Source organism: Mauremys reevesii, linkage group 10 (assembly GCF_016161935.1).
Source record: "Mauremys reevesii isolate NIE-2019 linkage group 10, ASM1616193v1, whole genome shotgun sequence".
In the NCBI taxonomy this organism is placed as follows: Eukaryota; Metazoa; Chordata; order Testudines; family Geoemydidae; genus Mauremys; species Mauremys reevesii.
This window is the reverse complement of record NC_052632.1, coordinates 6,496,837-6,516,060: the sequence shown is the minus strand read 5'-3', so window position 1 is coordinate 6,516,060 and position 19,224 is coordinate 6,496,837. Positions and strand designations below refer to the sequence as shown.

The window sequence follows — 19,224 nt, the reverse complement described above, 5'->3', positions numbered from 1 at the left end:
CTAAATAGATTGAGCTCCATGTGTCAATCACTATAAGGCAGGTTTTCTAATCCTTTAATCATTCTCGTGGCTCTTCTCTGACCCTCTCCCATTTGTCAGAATGCAGAACTGGCTGCAGTATTTCCAAAATGGTTGCACCAGTGCCACTACTGAGGTCATATCACCTCCCTATTCCTGCTGAGACTTCCCTCTTTGTGCATCCAAGGATCGCACGAGCCCTTTTGGCCACCGTGTTCAGCTGATTAACCAAGTCCTTTCCAGAGTCACCGCTTCCCAGCCTGAGTCCCCCATCCTGTAAGCAGGCTCCATTCTTTGTGCCTCGATAGCTAACTCTATATTTGACCGTACTGAAAGGCATGTTGTTTGCTTGCGCCCAGCTTACCGAGCAATCCAGATCCCTCTATCCAGGACCTGTCCTCTTCCTCGTTTACCTCTCCCCCAAGCTGTTTGTCAGCTCTACACCTTGTCAGTAGCGATTTTCTCTTTTCTTCCAGGCCATTGATAAAAATGGTAAATAGCGTAGGGCCAAGAACTGAGCGCGGCGGAAGTCCACTAGAAATACACCCGCTGGAAGCTGATTCCCCATTGGCAGTTACATTTTGAGACCTAGCGGTTAGGCAGGTTTCAACCCAGTTAACGTGTGCCCTGTTGCTTTTGTATCCTTCTGTCTTCTCATTCAGAAGCTCAGTTCTCCTTCAGGGCAATGGGTGAACAAACTGCAAGAAATGACCAGCTGAGCTCTTAACTTCTCGCTGCACCTTACATGTAGCATTTCCGCTCACTGGCCTGGGCTTCGCCTCCGCAGCCGGCAGCTTCACCCTGACACCGTTATCTATCAGATGAAAACCGCCACACACAGGAGCGACCTGGTTTTGCAGAGGGCCTCCTGGACGATCTCAGGCGGCCGATGTGCTCACAGCAAACATGCAGCATTTTCTTTCAACCACCAACCCACCCACTTTCCTCCTTTCTTATCTCTGAGCCACAGCCTTGACACTCGGTCAACAGAAAGTTCTTTCACTGCCTCGCGATAGCATCTCCTCTCTCTTCAGCCAGGATCCGAAGAGCACCCAAGAGCCTTGCTAAAGAGGCAGCTGGCAAGAGAACCAACCTGCTTCCAAACACACCTCCTCTCCCACACGTCTCTTCTCAGTGCTCATGCTCTGCTCTCAGCTGCGGGTCTCCTCTGCTGCCTCTATTTCTAATTGTACTGCAGGCTAGTACAGCCTTTCTTCAACATTATCTGTTCTCCATCTCATTAGACTTCTCTGTTATCAGTGTTTAGAGGCTGGACAGCAGAGACGCATGACTCCCGTCACAAAGCACAGAGGGCAAGGTAAATGGGGGGATTCTGAACTGACATGTATTAGGATTGGCACACGTGCCCAACTAGGATAGAAGTCAACGCACCTCCACTCTGGACCTGGCCCAAGGGACAAGCTCCTGAGCTACTCCAGGTGCTCACCTTCTTTCCTCAGCAGAGTCCACATGTCGTCCGGCTGCGTGTTGTTTGCATTATACAGGATGACATACTCCACGATGATGCCATTGGGTTCGACTGGAGGACACCAATGCACCTGCACGGCGTATGGGTTGACTGGATGCAGCCTGAGGTCCGAGGGTGGCGTTGACGGCCCTGGAGAGACAAAGGATAGGACGACTGCCCCAAACGTGCAACAGGAACCAAAGGGGAAATGGCGAAAGCTCAGCTCTTTGGGCCACACCTCCAATTTGGTGCCCCCAAAAGCGGGCACGTGCCAAAGCTGCCTTTGCAGATGGGAGCTGGGTGGCCGGATGCGCACCGGAGGGATCTGCACGCACCAGGCAGACGCGCGCCTACTTTGGTGGATGCAAATGGTGCACAAACCAGGCTGCTCACTGTTGACTTTGGAGCTGAATGGAAGGGTGTGCTCTCTGCAGCACAAACAATGGGGAGTTTGTCTGTCTTGGCCAGCGAGCTAAGGAGTAGCAGGAAAACACGGGTGTCGCTGCACAGCTCAGTAAGAGATGCACCATTAAAATACGCCAAAGCTTTTCTTATCCTCGGGCCAGGGATCCTCCGAGCCCCCTGCCCCCTTCTGGTTTTTAATTGCCCCGCCCGCAAAGCTCTCTTCTCACCACAGCTAGATGGGACCCACCCTCCAAAGTTGGTTAACTCCACTCCCAAAACAGCCACTGGAGGTTGCTATTGGACAAGAGAGGTTATCCCCTGACTTACCAGAGCTAGCAGCGCTCTCAGCCTCTGCCAGCCCTAGGGCAGAGTGGGAGGCTCGAACTCCTGCCAGTGTCTCTACATCACCATGCTGGGCTCAACGACCCATTTTGACAACATCTGTCAGCATTAGCCAGGACCCATCGCTCAAAGCAACCCCCAGGGCAGCTCGATTCCTCACTAGAATGCAGGATTTCTCAGAGAAAATCCACCCCCCACCCCCAAACAAAAGAAAACTCAAATCTGAAATAAATGTATTTGCCCTGATTCGTATCAATTGCTCTTCTCGAGTTCTGCTTCCATTCCTCTGTGCTTACAAAGCCAACTCCAGTGGCAGCATCTCGTCAGCAGGCTTTGGGATGGCTCTTGGGCTTTCAAATGGCTCTCAGCCTCCACTGATGCAGGAGAGAACTGAGGGCCGAGAAGTGACAGCGAGCCGGATGCCCAAGCATTTCATCGTACAAATACGTTACATCTGCTGAGTGCGTGCACAGGGGGAACGACAGAACTGGCAGCTGAAAACGGTCTTCAGAGATTTACATTGTTGCTCCTCTAGCGGGCAAGGCACAGGAGGTGAGACTGGCCTTCCTCCAATCAGGGAGAGCTCCGTGAGTTTGGGGATTTGTTTTCACCATGTTGCGGTACTTACGGTCGGGAAGGGTGAACCTCTCCACCACGCTGCCGAACGGTCCGTCAATCCCAACTCCGTTAGACTGGACTGCAAACTCATACTTGGTATAAGGTTTCAATCCGCTGATGAGAATACCTTCATCAGAACTGCCAAGGAACACAGACGCACAGGGCAGATTAACACAGGCCGGGGTCCCATCGCCGGCCACCTCAGCAACTTACCAGGAGCCCGTGGGCCAGAAAAGATGTGGGTGCAATGGAGCGGATCAAAGCGGCAGTGCTCCCACCTCTCACGATTCTATCATAAGTCTCACTATCTTCCATATGTTTCTTAAAGTCCAAGCTCCAGGAATCATGGGATTACGTGACAATCACGTATGTTTCTAGCCTTCATGGCTGTTCATTTATTTATGATTTTCTTGCAGAGAAAAGCTTGAAAATGTGATGCCACTAAAGCCTCAAAACCCAGAAGACAAATATACGAGCCACCCCAAATTTACTATATATTTTTAAATGTCATGATTTTTAAAAAAAAAACCCATTTTGGGGCGTTTGATGAGTCATGATCTTTGAATATTTGGGGCTGACAATGCTGCAACTGGCTTTATCCTTAATATGAAGCCATGGGAACTACAGATTCCAGCATGCAGTGCAGCCTGACCCATACAAATCAAGATGGAAAAATGCCTGCTTTCTCCTAAGCCCCATCTCTGTGTTTCAGATACGGACCGTTCTCCAGGAGCCATTTTTGGCCCAGCCCTGATTTAGAATTGAGCAAATGGATACAAGTCAGCGTCACATGCGGCCTGGATGTAGAAAGGCACCGGGTCTACTAAAATTTAAACCACCCCGCCACGAGGTTTCCCGTGTATTTCTCCCGCATGTTTGTTTTCTTTCCAACAAGGAAGCCGTTGGGTCGCTCAGCCTGTTGCGGGACACTCTTACCTTGTGTAATAAGTGACAAGAGAGGCGTTTTTCAGTCCCCAAGGGCTGAACCGCACAGTGTAATTGACGATCTTGACAGTCGTGAAGTCTGGTTTCTTCCACCTGAGCCAAATCGAGGTCGAACTGTTGGACTCTGCATAGACCTGGGCTGGAGGCAGTGGGGGGCCCTTCTGAACTGGAGGGTCTATGGTACATGAAGGAAGAAGAAAGAAATACACAAGTGTAAGTGGCACGGGAGAGAGACGAGCAGTCACTGCTGGTGAATCGAGAGGCGGATGGGCCCAGTGGTTAGAGCACTAGCCTGGGCTCAATTCTCTATTCTGCCACAGACTTCCTATGTGACCTTGGGCAAGTCACTTAGTTACTCTCTGCCTCAGTTCCCCATCTGTGCAATGGGGATAACTGCCCTGCCTCCCAGGGTGTGAGAGGACAAATCAGTTAAAGATTGTCAGGTGCTCAGACATAATGGTACTGGGCAACGTAAGTACCATGAAAAGGCTACAATTTAGTCACAGAATCCGTGACTTCCAGCGACCTCTGTGACTTCAGCCTGCGGCGGTGGGGAGCTGCTGAGTCGTCCCCTCCCCACCCCCCGCCCATGGGGGCAGGGAGCTGCAGTGTTCCCCTACCGCCTCTGTCGGCCCCCGGAGTTCCAAGCCGCCACAGAGCGTGGGGGTACCCCGCAGTTCCCGGCCCCCGTGGGCGGCTGGGGAACCCACGAGCTCCCAGCCATTGTGGGCGGATAGGGTACCCTGCAGCCCCCAGCTGCTGCAGGTGGTGGGGGCCCTGGCATCTCCCAGCCATAGGTGGGGGGAACCTTGAGCTCTGACAGCCAACCTGTGGTGGGGGCCCCTGTAGCTCCTAGCCCCCGCACAGCTGCCCCGCTGCAGGTGGTGGGGGCACCCACAGATCTCCATTTTGTCACAGGTATTTTTAGTAAAAGTCAGGGTCAGGTCACGTCTTCCATGAATTTTTCTTTATTGCCCATGACCTGTCCATGGCTTTGACTAAAAATATCCGTGACAAAATCTTCGCCTTAACCATGAACATACAGAATACGCGTCGAGAATCACAATAGCAGCCTAATTTCACCATGAAGGGAAACGAATAATGAAACTGACGCATATGTCTGTATTATTATTTATCTGTATTACCCTAGTGCCCCGGAGCCCTGGTCATGAACCAGCACAACACTGTCCTAGGCGCGTTACAAACAAGATCCTTCTAGCCATGTCTGACCTCACTGGGGCCAAACGCCTACTGTTTTGCCACCCTTAGAAACAAATCATATTGCACTTGCAAAATCCTGTCTGGGACAACAGCGGCGAGAGGCCTCACTGTGCCAGGGCGAGGTACCAACATGGAGTCAGAGACAGTCCCTCTCCAAAGAGCTTAAAATCCAAAGAGCAGGAGCAGGAAGAGAGAGCCAGGGAGATGCATTAACGTGCCTGTTATCATCCAACAGATCGGTGTCAGAGCTGGGAACAGAATCCAGGCCCCCAGAGGCCACTCCTGGGCCCTATAGTGCCCTCTGGATCTTTCCTATACAATGGGTGGAACCTAGCGCTATCTTGCATCTCCAGCACAGCTCCCCCAGTGTTTCTCAGAAATAGGGTGACCAGATGTCCCGATTTTATGGGGACAATCCTGATTTTGGGGTCTTTTTCTTATATAGGGTCTTATATACCACCCCCCCACCCCACACCGTTCTGATTTTTTACACTTGCTGTCTGGTCACCCTACTCAGAAAGGGGGGTGTGGAGGGACATTGGGGGTGGGTGGGTAAAGGCCATCTGAGTTGAGTGGCACTCAATCATAGTAATATAGAGTGGAGACATTTCCACCCCCTCCAAGATGCTTTACTATGAACAATGAAGGTTGATCCGTAACGTGTTGAGCACTCCAGCCAGCTCCCAAGGAACAGTGATTGGTGGCTCTAAAAATTCGGATGGCCCCGCTCATTCTCAACTGGGAATGATGATGTTGGACACCAGTGCTAGAGCACAACTCCTGTCTTTGGTTCCTAAATGTCTGCCTCCGTATCTTTATCCCTTTCGCTCTCTTAGAGCCATGGGCAGAGCAGAAGAGAGCAGAACATACACGCAGAAGGTTGCGGGTGAAATAGCTAGGAACTGCCCTATGAAGTCACAGGGGTATTTCTTACCTACTGCAGTCACTGGTGCCTTTTCCGTTTTGCCCTTCCACACGGCCGCGTAGCCATCTTCGTGCTTATTGAAAGCCACCAGCTTCACCTCATAGAGTCTCCCTGGGGCTGGAAAAATGAACAACGTTTTTGGTTGCAAAAATCATTCAGTAGAAGTTCATCTTTGCCCAATCTCAACAGAGCTGCACTGGCTTAAAACCATTCGGATTCCATGTTCAGATATTAGCTAATTCATCAGGCTACCACCTCCCTACAAAGTATTATCATCCCCATTTTATCACTGGGGAAACCAAGGCCAAGAGAAGCAAGGTGACTTGCTCAGGGTCACAGATTGAGTCAGTGGTGGAGCCAATATAATAAGAACTCACAATTTCCTGACCTCCAATCCTGTGTGCCTGCCTCTACCATGGAAGATAGCATCATGCTGCATTAAAGCTTCATCACAACATGGTCCCACAGCGCAAGATGACTGTGTTTAAGAGGTCCCGGAAGTTGTTTGAGGAGCTATGAATGTCCTGCGAGCACTGGAGTAGGATTATCTGGGAAAACTCTGATGGGTGGTAACCCAATGGCCTCTCCAAAGCTAGGTGACACATTAATATTCTTTGCTCCAGTTGCTTTACCCAGTAATTTAAGGCCTGATCCTCAGATTAATTGCTTAGATACTGCACTAACAAGCACTCTACGAAATATCTTAGACCTTACACCCTTTTGCTCCCATCCGAGACCAACCTACCACAGAAGACAAGTGTGTTTATTTCTCTCTCTCGCTCTCACACACACGTATGTGTACTAAAGCTGACTCTCCAAAGTAAACAAAAGCATCACATTGAATTTATCCTTGTAACTCAGCAACACCCTTGCAAATCTACAAAACGCTGTGACCTTCATTTTCCAAATCACCCTCTAATTATGCAGGGGGCCCTTCAGCGGCCCCTGAGCTTGGTGGGAGAACTTCTCTCAAAGCGATTCATGGTATGACTCTGCCAGTAACCTCTGCTCAGGGAAAGCCCAGTTCATGTATTCAGAAGGATACATTCTACAGCCACCGGGGGGGATTTTTAAAGACACGGCGCTGGATCCCGCAATTCCTTGCACCATGAAAACTTCTATTAAAGTCGACAAGAGTTTTTGGTGCACACAGAAGCACAGGATCAGTCTCAATCTGTCTCATCTGCCAAAAGAGATTCTTGTCAGAAAAACTCTGGTGCGCACAACAACAAACTGAGCCTACCGCTTTCTCAGACGCAGCTGCTTTAATAATAAAGTCAGGCACCTTCAGAAAGGAAACAGAGATCCCCATTTCAAGGGTAATTCTTCCACTGACCCCAAACGGGGTTGCAGGAAAAGGCCCAGAATATCTCCCAGCAGCATTAGCTGCGCTTTCGTTAGTTCCTACAACAGACACCAAACTTAGCTCACACAGTCCAAAAGGCCGTTGCAAAGCTTGTCTGCCTCTTTCTTCTCGTCTTTCACAAACTAGAAGCCTCTCCTGCCATGTTGGGGGACATTTTAGCAGAGACGTTTATTCAAGGAAACTACTTAAAAGATTCAGAGTTTTTAAATAGAGGGAAACTGGCAATTCTCTCTGGACATCTAGTCCCTTGTTCAGAAAGGCGCTGAAAGCAGCCCACAGTCTCTTTGGTTCCCTCGGCTGCATTTAGCTGATGAAGTTTGTTAATTAGGGACGTGCCTATTCATCCCCTGCCCCGATGGCTCACCGGCTCCCTTACCGTGCCAATGTAAGCAGCACAAAGCCCGGCTCACTGATGCCAATTTTATTATTACTGCTCCAATTATGCTCCCAAAGGGTGCTCGGAAGGCTGCCCCTGCTTCACAAGACGTGTTCACGTTCGGAATTTAAAAACAGTTCGGCCACATTTTCCTGGCTGAAAAGCTCCCCAAAGCAAACACTGTTTTGTCTCCCTCAAAAGCCGCCTGGGTGTTGTGCGATGATGAAAACAGACTGGCTGACCTGCATTCATGCCTCCTCTGAAATTCACCGAGGCAGGAGCGATCATTGTTGGACTACAGAGTCGCTGAGTTCTCAGGCTCAGGGGCACGTAACTGAACAGTGGCCCTGCTCCCTGTACGCTTGCTCAGAGTTTCGCTCTGTGTGTTACTTTCTCAGCTTCACAAAAGCTTCCGAGAGGAACCTGGGGAAATGGGTCTGGTTTGGGGAGCGGAGAGTCAGGGCAATAAGGAAGATGTTGCAAAATGCGCGGTAGCGGACAATCTGCCTCGGAAGAAATAGCACAAAGACGGGAAAGGAAGGCCAAGTCTTACTGTGCCCGCATACACTGTTAACACAGTAACGACTTTCCCCTTTTAAACATCGTGGCCAAAATTTTACCACAATGGGAGCCTAAAGTCAGGCTCCTAAATTCCCACTTAGGCACTTCACTGAGTGGCCAGATTTCCAGGAGTACAAGTATCCAGCGGATCCCACTGACACCAGAAGTTGCGGCCGGGTGCTCAGTACTTGTATGGGAATTGCCAGACTGGATCAGACCTGAGGTCCATCTAGCCCAGTCTGCGACAGTGGCCAGCGCCAGAGGAAGATACAGGAAACCATACAGCAAGCGGACGTGAGATAATCTGCTCCTCATCCTGATCTCTAATAGAGATTGTGAAACACGAGGTTTGATACTGCAAACTTTCTGCAAGGGGCAGCAGTTATAACTCTGGAGATTCTTAGCATCAATTTTTGCCACTTATGCAGCTAGAAGCTGGGATTTGTATCTGCGAACCCTGGCACACAAATCCAGATAATTTCCACTGCACCACCTGAAAATCAGGCCATGGTGGTTTTCGAAGGCTGGGGTTAGACTCCTGTTTCTTATAATCGAGGCCCAGAAGTTCAGTATCTGAAAGCTTACAGGATACTTGTCAAGATTTGCTATTGAAGCTAGCAGGCAGGGTGAAAACAGATGTATTTCGTTGCATCCCCTCATATATGTGTGTGTGTATATTAAATTGATCCAGAATAATCTACTCTGCATCACTTCAAATATGGGATCTGGGTGGCTGTAATATTTCCAATAGACTAATATATATTTTTGCATTTGTTTTTTTAAGTGCTCATTTGGGTGTTAACTCTCCCACCTTTCTCAGGCTAAGAAGTACCTGGTACCACTCCCAAAGTAAGGTACTACTTACTAGCCATTAGCGTGGATGGTGGAATTAGGCCCTCGGTGTTTCTTTTTCTTCTAGCTCCCGGCCCTGGTTGTTGCATTCTGTTACTAATGATTAATTGCTAGAGTCAGACCTAGAATGTCCACTGAAATCAGTGAGAGTTCTTGGAGCTCAGCACATATCAGGGTTAAGCCCGGAGTGACAGACTTGTGTTGATTACAATGTCCCATTTCTCCTATTTCCTGCACAATGATTTTCCTGACTCTGTTTTCTTTTTAATACTTTGCAGTTCCTTATCCAACCCCTCGTCTCAACTGAATTGCAATATTCTCGCCAAGTGCCCAAGGTCCAGATTGTGCAATCCTGACTCGCACACGTCACCTCAGCGAAATCAACAGCTGCTTGTGTGAGCGGGCACTCACCAGTGCAAGGGTTGCAGAGTCGAGCCTTAAATTAGCACACTCATACTTCAACTCTTGATGGGTTTTCACACTCCCCTGCCACCTTTGCATTCTCAGCGTACACTAGGGGCTTCTACCCCTTCCCTTTTCCAAGCCCCCAGGAGCACGTCATTCCACAGAAAAGCAAAAAAGGATGCCCCCAACTGGAAGACATTGCAGCCTCTTCATGAAGTTACGAGAGTTAATCCACATCAGCCCCATCATAAGGAAACCATCAAGAGATGATTGATGCCCAGATTTAAGGAAGTAATTACAGATGAACAAGTGATGTTCTGAGCACTGATGCGCCAGAACATTTGGAACCAATTCAGATCATTCCTGAGCCACTCTCCTGGCTGGTTTGTCAGTGGTAAGGACAGTACACAATGTACAGATGTGGTTTCCTCAGTGCAGTAATTACAGATCTAAATTCTTCAGAGTGACTTGTAACTGTTAACACCCTCTCCGGGCTATGAGCAGACATAGCTGTAATGCAATTCTAGAGGGGGAAGTTTATTTAGTGGCGACACAAGTTAGCCTCCCAGGTCCTATATACTGACTGTTAAACCATCCATACTATATGTTAGGTGTGTCAATCAAGCTGGCATGCACACTCAGACGGCTGTTTCAACAGCTGGCTGTTGTCAACAAAGCAAAATGCTGCACTATACGGGGCCCGATCCTCAGCTGGGGGAAAAAAGCACAACTGCACTGACTTCCAGGGAGTTACGCTGATTTCACACTAGCTGAAGATCAGTCCCATAGAGCCCTACATATTGTAGCTCTGAGTCTAGTAGTTAACCAACTAGTTACAGGATGCGACAATTACAAGGGTGAGCCATGGGGCAGAGGAGGGAAACAGTCTAAGCAGGAGAGTCCTATTTCAAGAGTACATGTGGCATGTCTGATTTCTTAACAGTTGGTTAATTAACTAATTACTCTAGTCAGATACTATACAGACAGTCTATTATAGTAAACGGTTACAAGCATCTTGTTGGCTCAGGTTATCTTTCAGATCTGATTGCAGCTTATTATCCCAGCTGGGATTCAGACTCGTTCTCTGACCTCCAGCTCTGAACCTTTTTGCCTCAATTTTTCTCCTCTGTAAAATGGGGAAAGTAATACCGACCCGCGAGAGGTGTGGTGAGGGTTAACTCATGGTTGTATTTTAATCTGGAGCAGACATCTCAGGTGCTTTTTAACCTCAAGTAACAAACACGCTTGGCTGCATTAGAGATGCATCTTACATACACTGTATGTGAGGGAGCAGTATGATCGCTCAGAGCTCCAGTATGAAAATGGAGAAAAGCATGTTAAGTGTCTGTGGGTTAAGTTTAGAGGCGAGAGCAACAAGGGTGCTGTCGTGGTGGGCGTCTGCTACAGACCACCAGACCATGAGGCGGTAGATGAGGCTTTCTTCGGACAACTAACAGAAGTTTCCAGATCACAGGCCCTGGTTCTCATGGGGGAATTCAATCCCCTGACATCTGCTGGGAGAGCAATACAGCAGTGCACAGACAATCCAGAAAGTTTTTGGAGAGAGTTGGGGACAACTTCCTGGTGCAAGTGCTGGAGGAACCAACTAGGGGCCATGCTCCTCTTGATCTGTGGCTCACAAACAGGGAAGAATTGGTAGGGGAAGTAGAAGTGGGTGGCAACCTGGGCAGCAGTGACCATGAGATGCTCAAGTTCAGGATCCTGACAAAAGGAAGAAAGGAGAGCAGCAGAATACGGTCCCTGGACTTCAGAAAAGCAGACTTTGACTCCCTCAGGGAACTGATGGGCAGGATCCCCTGGGAAGCTAATATGAGGGGGAAAGGAGTCCAGGAGAGCTAGCTGTATTTTAAAGAAGCCTTATTGAGGGTGCAGGAACAAACCATCCCAATATGCAGAAAGAACAGCAAATATGGCAGGCGACCAGCTTGGCTTAACAGAGAAATCTTTGGTGAGCTTAAACACAAAAAGGAAGCTTACAAGAAGTGGAAACTTGGACAGATGACTAGGGAGGAGTATAAAAAAAAATATTGCTCGAGCATGCAGGGGTGTAATCAGGAAGGCCAAAGCACAACTGGAGCTGCAGCTAGCAAGAGATGTGAATGGCAACAAGAAGGGTTTCTACAGGTATGTTAACAACAAGAAGGCAGCCAGGGAAAGTGTGGGACCCTTACTGAACGGGGGAGGCAACCTAGTGACAGATGATGTGGAAAAAGCTGAAGTACTCAATGCTTTTTTTGCCTCACTCTTCGCAGACAAGGTCAGCTCCCAGACTGCTGCACTGGGCAGCACAGTATGTGACCAGCCCTCAGTGGTGAAAGAACAAGTTAAGGACTATTTAGAAAAGCTGGACATGCACAAGTCCATGGGGGCCAGATGCAATGCATCGGAGGGTGATGAGGGAGTTGGCTGATGTGATTGCAGAGCCATTAGCCATTATCTCTGAAAACTCGTGGCGATCAGGGGATGTCCCAGACGATTGGAAAAAGGCAAATACAGTGCCCATTTTTAAAAAAGGGAAGAAGAAGAATCCGGGGACTACAGCCCGGTCAGCCTCACCTCACTCCCTGGAAAAATCATGGAGCAGATCCTCAATTAGTCCATTTTGAAGCACTTGGATGAGAGGAAGGTGATCAGGAACAGTCCACACGGATTCACCAAGGGCAAGTCATGCCTGACCAACCCGATTGCCTTCTGTGAGGAGATAACTGGCTCTATGGATATGTGGACGTGATATACCTTGACTTTAGCAAAGCTTTTGATACAGTCTCCTGCAGTATTCTTGCCAGCAAGTTAAAAAAGTATGGATTGGATGAATGGACTATAAGGTGGATAGAAAGCTGGCTAGATCATCGGGCTCAACAGGTAGTGATCAACAGCTTGATGTCAAGTTGGCAGCCGGTATCAAGCAGAGCGCCTTAGGGTCGGTCCTGGGGCTGGTTCTGTTCAACATCTTCATTAATGATCTGGATGATGGGACGGATTGCACCCTCAGCAAGTTTGCAGATGACACTAAACTGGGGGGAGAGGTAGATCTATTGGAGGGTAGGGATAGGGTCCAGAGTGACCGAGACAAATTGGAGGATTGGGCCAAAAGAAATCTAATGAGGTTCAACAAGGATAAATGCAGAGTCCTGCACTTAGGACAGAAGAATCCCATGCACCGCTACAGGCTGGGGACTGACTGGCTAAGCGGCAGTTCTCCAGTAAAGGACTGGGGATTACAGTGGACGAGAAGCTGATATGAGTTAACAGTGTGCCCTTGTTGCCAAGAAAGCTAATGGCATATTGGGCTGCATTAGTAGGGGCACTGCCAGCAGATCGAGGGAAGTGATCATTCCCCTCTATTCAGCACTGGTGAGGCCACATCTGGAGTATTGTGTTCAGTTTTGGGCCCCCCACAACAGAAAGGATTTGGACAAATTGGAGAGAGTCCAGTGGAGGGCAACAAAAATTATTAGGGGGCTGGGGCACATGACTTACGAGGAGAGGCTGAGGGAACTGGGGTTATTTAGTCTGCAGAAGAGAAGAGTGAGGGGGGATTTGATAGCAGCCTTCAACTACCTAAAAGGGGGTTCCAAAGAGGATGGTGCTCAGCTGTTCTCAGTGGTGGCAGATGACAGAACAAGGAGTAATGGTCTCAAGTTGCAGTGGAGGAGGTCTAAGGTTGGATATTAGGATATACTCTTTCACTAGGAGGGTGGTGAAGCACTGGAATGGGTTCCCTAGGGAGGTGGTGGAATCTCCTTCCTTAGAGGTTTTTAAGGTCAGGCTTGACAAATCCCTGGCTGGGATGATTTACTTGGGGTTGGTCCTGCTTTGAGCAGGGGGTTGAAATAGATGACGTCCTGAGGTCTCTTCCAACCCTAATCTTCTATGAGTCTATGAGAGGTTCTTAGAAATATGTAGGTGGGAACAGATAATTATTCTGACCTGAGTTTTGAGATACGAACGTAGGATACACCAACCATTTCAATTTGTGCTTCACCAGATATAAGTTAATCACTGATTAGAGAATCATCTGTCACTACATTAGCTTTCAGGAGTCTCTGATTTTAATATTTAATATTTTTAAACGATTTAGCACTTGGATCCTGCACTGACAGGTGGTCTTACAAGTACCTGAAAGAGACAGAGATTAATTTCTGCCCCCTAAGCTCTCAGTACACTAATCCCTGCAACAGTTGGCTAACGATTTAACAGTGGGTGGAGCTTTAGAATTTGGGTACATTCAGACTCTGTAGTACAGTCAAACCTCGCAATAGCGCACCCCGCCATAACGCGAAATCGCATATAACACGATCATAAGTTGGCTCCCCTTTAAGGCCTAATACCAGTGGTCCCCAACGCCATGGTGCCTGCCGGGACATTGATGTGCCCCCGCTTAGTGCCCAGCAGGGGAGAGAAGCTGCGGCCTCGCGCCTGCCGGGGACAGAGAACTCCAGGGCTGCGGGCGCTGGTGCTCTCTGTCCCTGGCAGGTGCAGGGCCGCGGCTCCTCTTGAATCCAGAGAGAAGCCGCAGCCCCACGCCTGCCGGGGACAGAGAGCACCGGTGCCCGCAGCCTCGTTCTCTGACCCCGGCTGGTGCGGGGCCGTGGCTTCTCTCCCCTGCTGGGCACTAGGCAGCGCACATCAATGCACCGGGTTGGGGACCACTGACTTAAACTGACCGGCTTGAAACCCCGCTATACCGCGACCCCGCATTGAGCGCGATGGAAGTTTTTGGACCCCAAACATCGCGCTATAGCGGGGTTTCACTGTAGTAGTAAAAGACTCTGTAAGATGCAATGGTACATCTGGAGGGCTTGCAGCCAAAGAACTTTGCCCCTTCTTAGAAGTTCTTCCTCACGACCGCCTTGCACGGCAAGGTGCAACCGCGGTGCCGGTGCATGTTGGTAAGAAGTAGACTTAACCAGCTAACCTAGGCGAGTTAACTCATACTGCTTCACTTTCTTCTTTAGCTTTATGGGTCCCACATCCCAGCTCTCCTCTTCCGGGCCATCAGAGGGGGTTTCGTCACTGGTCTCTTCTGTGCCCACTTCCCGGTAGTACAGCTTGTAGCCGGAAATCTGGGCGTGGTTGGCTGGGGGCTGCCACGTGACCAGGAGGGATTCCATTTTCGCTCGGACTTTTAATTCTGTCGGGGCAAACGGAACTAGAAAAACAAGAGGAAAGAAACTCACATTGCAGCAACTCCGCCGTGTTTCCTTGCTTTGCTAAGGGGCTTCCTTCTCTCCACTGCTGGAGGACAGGCAGGGTCTGTCCCAGGAAGGGGACATGCCCCTGATGTGCCAGCGAGGAGCGGTGATGATTCTGTCACTGATGGGCCAACCAGATGACCACAGAACAACACAACTGATGTTCATCCACATAGCAAGGGGGTGCCGTCTAGCAGATAGAGCTGGTGGCTGAGAGCTACTGCGGTGGGGTGGGGTTTACCTGCCCTATTTTGAGTTAACCACAGCACCACTTTTACCGGCTGCTGTCTGTTGGCTCTGTGTTTCTCTCTGTATGTCGATTTGGCCTACCCACTTCCAGACATGCCCACGCCCATTTTTCATGAGCCCTTGCTTATAACTTGCAGCCGGAGGAAGATCTGGGAGGTGATGGGGAGAAGGACCCATCAAAAACACACCAAGCAGCATGGGCCGGGGAAAAGCATTCTGGTTCCCTACTCTAAATGGAAAGCTGGGGGAGAGGTTCTGGTGTGACTGGGACCTCGTGATACAATTCCCTAGTGTAGACACAACCTTATGTGGGGTTGGGTATGCCATCTAGTCTAACTGCCTGAGCTTCCCCGTCTGTGAAATGGGGATCATGGTATTGACCTCCCACCCTCACGGGGGCGCTGTTCCAAGCCCCAGTGAAGAGCAAGGAGCTATGCAGCACACGCCACGCCCCCCCCTCCCCCACCATAGGGTGACCAGATGTCCTGATTTTATAGGGACAGTCCCAATATTTGAGGCTTTTTCTTATATAGAAGCCTACTACCCCCCACCCCCGTCCCGATTTTTCACACTTGCTGTCTGGTCACCCTACCCTACCGTGCGTTTGGTTGTCCTTGTCAGGCGTACGATGCTGCGTCCACTCCGAAGGGGCGCCATACCCTGCACTGGTGCTGGCTGCAATGCGCACTTTGTAGACTTTATTGGGATGGAGCGACTCAAGGGTGATTTGTGTCTCATTCGCACCCACCTCGGTGGAGGAGATCTGATCTGCTAGAGCCAAGGAAACCCCAATTAGACTTCATTATTCCAATCCAGGTGAATTTGCCCCAGTGCCTAGGGCCAGCAGCAGGAGCTCCGGGCTGCGAATAAGCTGAGGTGAGACTTGCATGGTGCACTGTGCTGGCCTTCGGCCCAGTGGCAAACTTCCCTGCAGGTCACATTGTCACGTAACAGCGCAATGATGGTTTATAACTAGAGATGAGCCACAGCTGGAATCCTGACTCAGCAATCCCTTTCCAGCTTCGATTGTGGGTCACAATCAGAACAGGAAGGGGTCTGTTCTCCCCAATGAACACACACAATTCCAGTCTGGATACAGCAGGAATCGTGAGACAGCGGGAAGCTGGCAGAAAACTCACGAGAACAGCTGATGGGGTGAAATTTCCACCGTTCTAGATGGCAGACATCTCAATACCTTGGGCCAAAATCTCAGAAGAGCCCCTACTGAGATCTTGGTGCCATCAAATCTGCCGCCAAATGCTAGTCTTAAATTAACTGAAATGAACCAAGAACCTTACCCTCAACTCACAGCACTTCAAATCCAGCCTAAATCTAATCCAGACCCAGATTAGAACACGGCCTCCTCGGATCATCTCTGTTATAAGGTGCGTTCAGTTAAAGGTTTAAACAGAGCCTGGTGGGAGATATCCATTGGAGCTGCAAAGATCAGCCTTGCTAGAGATTCAAACAGTGGCCCTATGGTTAATGCAAAGGTCACGTTTAAACAATTCACCCTGTTTGAGCTCCTGTGGGAATTCTGCCCCGGTTCTTTAACAGAAGGCTGTGTCTACACTGCAGTTGGGAGGTGTGTTTCCAGGCATGTCCTTGAGCTAGTGCATTAAAAACCGCAGTGTGGAAGCTGCAGGTCTGGCGGCAGTTCAGGTGGCCACCCGAGTCCAAGCCCGCCCGACCCCCTGGGTCTGGCTAGCCCGAGCTGACAGCCATGCTGCAAGAGCCACACTGCTATTTTTAGCGCACTAGCTCGAGCGACTGTCCTTCCGCGCTGGGAATCCCACCTCCCAGCTGCAGTGCGGACATACCTGAAACAACCACACATCAGCCCCGGGGTGCAAACTTTTCAACCGCTTCCCACTGCCTCATTGGGTTGGCTGCAACCGCTTTTAGGCACCGAGAATAAACCCAAGAACCAGGTGTCATGGTGCAGAACAGAAACACAGCTCAAACGCATGGGAATGTGGCCCTTTGTCACATTTTCAATCCCCTCCTTACATCCTGGAGGTGAGCAGCTGCAGAGCGAGGAATGCTCTAGGGCTGGGAAGCTGGCACTGATGAGAAAGTGCCCATGTCCCCACTGAAGGGTTAGTGTACTGGCTAACAATAGAAATAAAACCAGATCAAGCCGAAACCTGGCACATGTGGTTACATGGGCTTGCCGGGATACTGGTTTTCTTTCGACACAATGATCCGATTTTTTCTAATTCATCGAATGCACTTCCCCACCTACCCCTATGATCACTGAACCCCTTTCAAAACAAAGCACCAGCGACAGCCAGAAGTTGTTACCCTCTGGAGGTTGTTTGCTGGCCCGTATGAAATACAATCCTCAGTCCAGTTCCCATGTGGCCGTAGGCCGACAGGGCGAAATCCACAGCTGGCAAGTGCAATGGCAGAGCTCAGCCAAGGGTGGCCAGGTACTGAATGGGCTCTGGGGAGTGAATTCTTGTCTAACCCTTTCAGGGGAGGTGTGAGGCACATCAGTGGGGCAGCATGGGGACGTTTGCAGTGCTGGTCGCTATGCGGCACGTCTCCTATGGATAAACAGAGGCCTCTGGTCCCAAAGGGTTTCAGCCCGGCACCTTTTGTCAGCATTAACCACCCACCCACCCACACACCCCATTTCTGAGAACTGCAATAATCCACTGAATGCACCAACCTCTGCTTCTCACTGAGCCCATTTCCCCCTCACCTTCCTTGAGGGTGCAGTAGTCAATTTTATATTTCGTTATCTTCCCATTGCTCAGCTCCGGAGGGAGAGGCAGCCACGTCACTCTGATGTCGGCCGGGGTCGTACTTGACAGAGACAGCTGAGGAGCAGAGCTGGGAACTGGGACAGAAGCAACGAACAAATGAGACGTCTCCTCAGTCCAAAACCAAGAGCAACAAGCTGCTTCAACAAGAGGCGCAACTGGGGATCAGCTCCACTTGGGAGCACGTATGTCTGAACCACGGGGCTTCAGAGGTTCAGGGATTGGCTTTGAGATTGCCCGAGCTGACCCACTCTCCTCTGGGCAGGCGAACCTTGGGTGCCCTCGGTCCTGAAAGTATCGTCCCTGCAGAGCATACATGGTGGCATGCTGACACTCCAGGCCCTTTGCTGCGTCTCACATACTTAATGCCTGTAGTTGGACCACAACGGCTTCCACTTCTGTCTTTGCCCCACTAGCATTTCAATGTTTCGTTACCTGTTTGCTTCCAGAATTTAAACACAGATCTCCTAAGGACACTCAGAAATGCTCCCTGTTCCACTAAGGATTTGGTAATTTGCTTTAGACAGGCCTATCTGCTTTCAGTTTTTTGCCATGGAAACAGAGAGATTTAATGCCACAGGGGATGGCTCAAGGATCTAAGCATCAGGTTTGAAAAACAAGTTTCCCTAGAACCACAGATTTGTATTCCGGGCAGCTGCTCATACTTCCGAGGCAGATTGTGACAGGGAATACACCCCACGCCAGCCCTAATGGGGTTATGGTGGCTCAGAAGGGGCCAATTAACCTTCTACGGCACCGGGGGGGAGAGTCAGGATTGACTGAAAAAGTCTAACTTTTCCAGCTGGGCAGGAGCAGGCTGGGCTTGTATAAGCCAGGAAGTAGAGAACAGCAGGGGGCTGCAGGGAGAGAGTCTGCAGTCAGTCACTCTCTGGAAACCCCTGGGGAGCAAATGCCCTGGGATCCTGTTCGCCCAGGGGAGGCGTGGGGACGAAAGCCTGTGGAAGAAGCCCAGGGACAGAGCAGTGAGAGTTGAGACTGTGTAGACCTTGGATGCTGATGATAGCGTCCCTGTGCAGTAACCCAGTGGGCGGGCCCAGGTTTCCTTAGCAACCACTGGGGAAGTGGCACAGACTGGTAATCGGCACGGAAGACGGGGCCGGTGTATGGACAGTTGGTCCGGAGGGACTCTGGGACCCCGGAGGGGGAAGACTAGGAAGTGACCCATCTGGAGGGCTGGGTCATGAAGAGCGAGCGCGGTGAAGTACGGGAGGAGAGACACTGCAGCGACAGAGCGACTGATGGAAAGGGGTACTAGACTGTACAAGACGTGATCCCCCGACCAGCCACCAGGGGGCACCACCAGCAGTGACTGTACCCCATTACACAGATCATGCAGTTTACTAAGTGGGTGAATTTCCGATTAAACTTTACCAGTTCTGTATGGACATTACAGATCCTATAACAGAAGGGGTTTGCCTGGTACTTGGCAAAAAATTCCCTTTAATGTCCTACAGCGTGTTATGGGCTA

General features: G+C 50.1%; 1 protein-coding gene across 5 annotated transcripts in view; it reads right to left on the bottom strand.

The window, feature by feature from the left end:
• The window catches only part of IGDCC4 (immunoglobulin superfamily DCC subclass member 4), a 179,833-nt gene that overhangs the window by 27,052 nt on the left and 133,557 nt on the right, over positions 1 to 19,224 (bottom strand). For 4 of the 5 annotated variants that reach the window (XM_039490080.1, XM_039490083.1, XM_039490082.1 and 1 more), the window contains 7 exons: positions 17,675 to 17,812; positions 15,565 to 15,738; positions 14,442 to 14,675; positions 5,952 to 6,059; positions 3,788 to 3,971; positions 2,862 to 2,989; positions 1,466 to 1,636 (listed from right to left, as the gene is read on the bottom strand). In XM_039490080.1, the coding sequence (XP_039346014.1) occupies positions 1,466 to 1,636; positions 2,862 to 2,989; positions 3,788 to 3,971; positions 5,952 to 6,059; positions 14,442 to 14,675; positions 15,565 to 15,738; positions 17,675 to 17,812 (1,137 nt within the window). The remainder of the gene's footprint in view (positions 1 to 1,465; positions 1,637 to 2,861; positions 2,990 to 3,787; positions 3,972 to 5,951; positions 6,060 to 14,441; positions 14,676 to 15,564; positions 15,739 to 17,674; positions 17,813 to 19,224) is intronic. The other variant, XM_039490081.1, reaches the window with a different exon arrangement.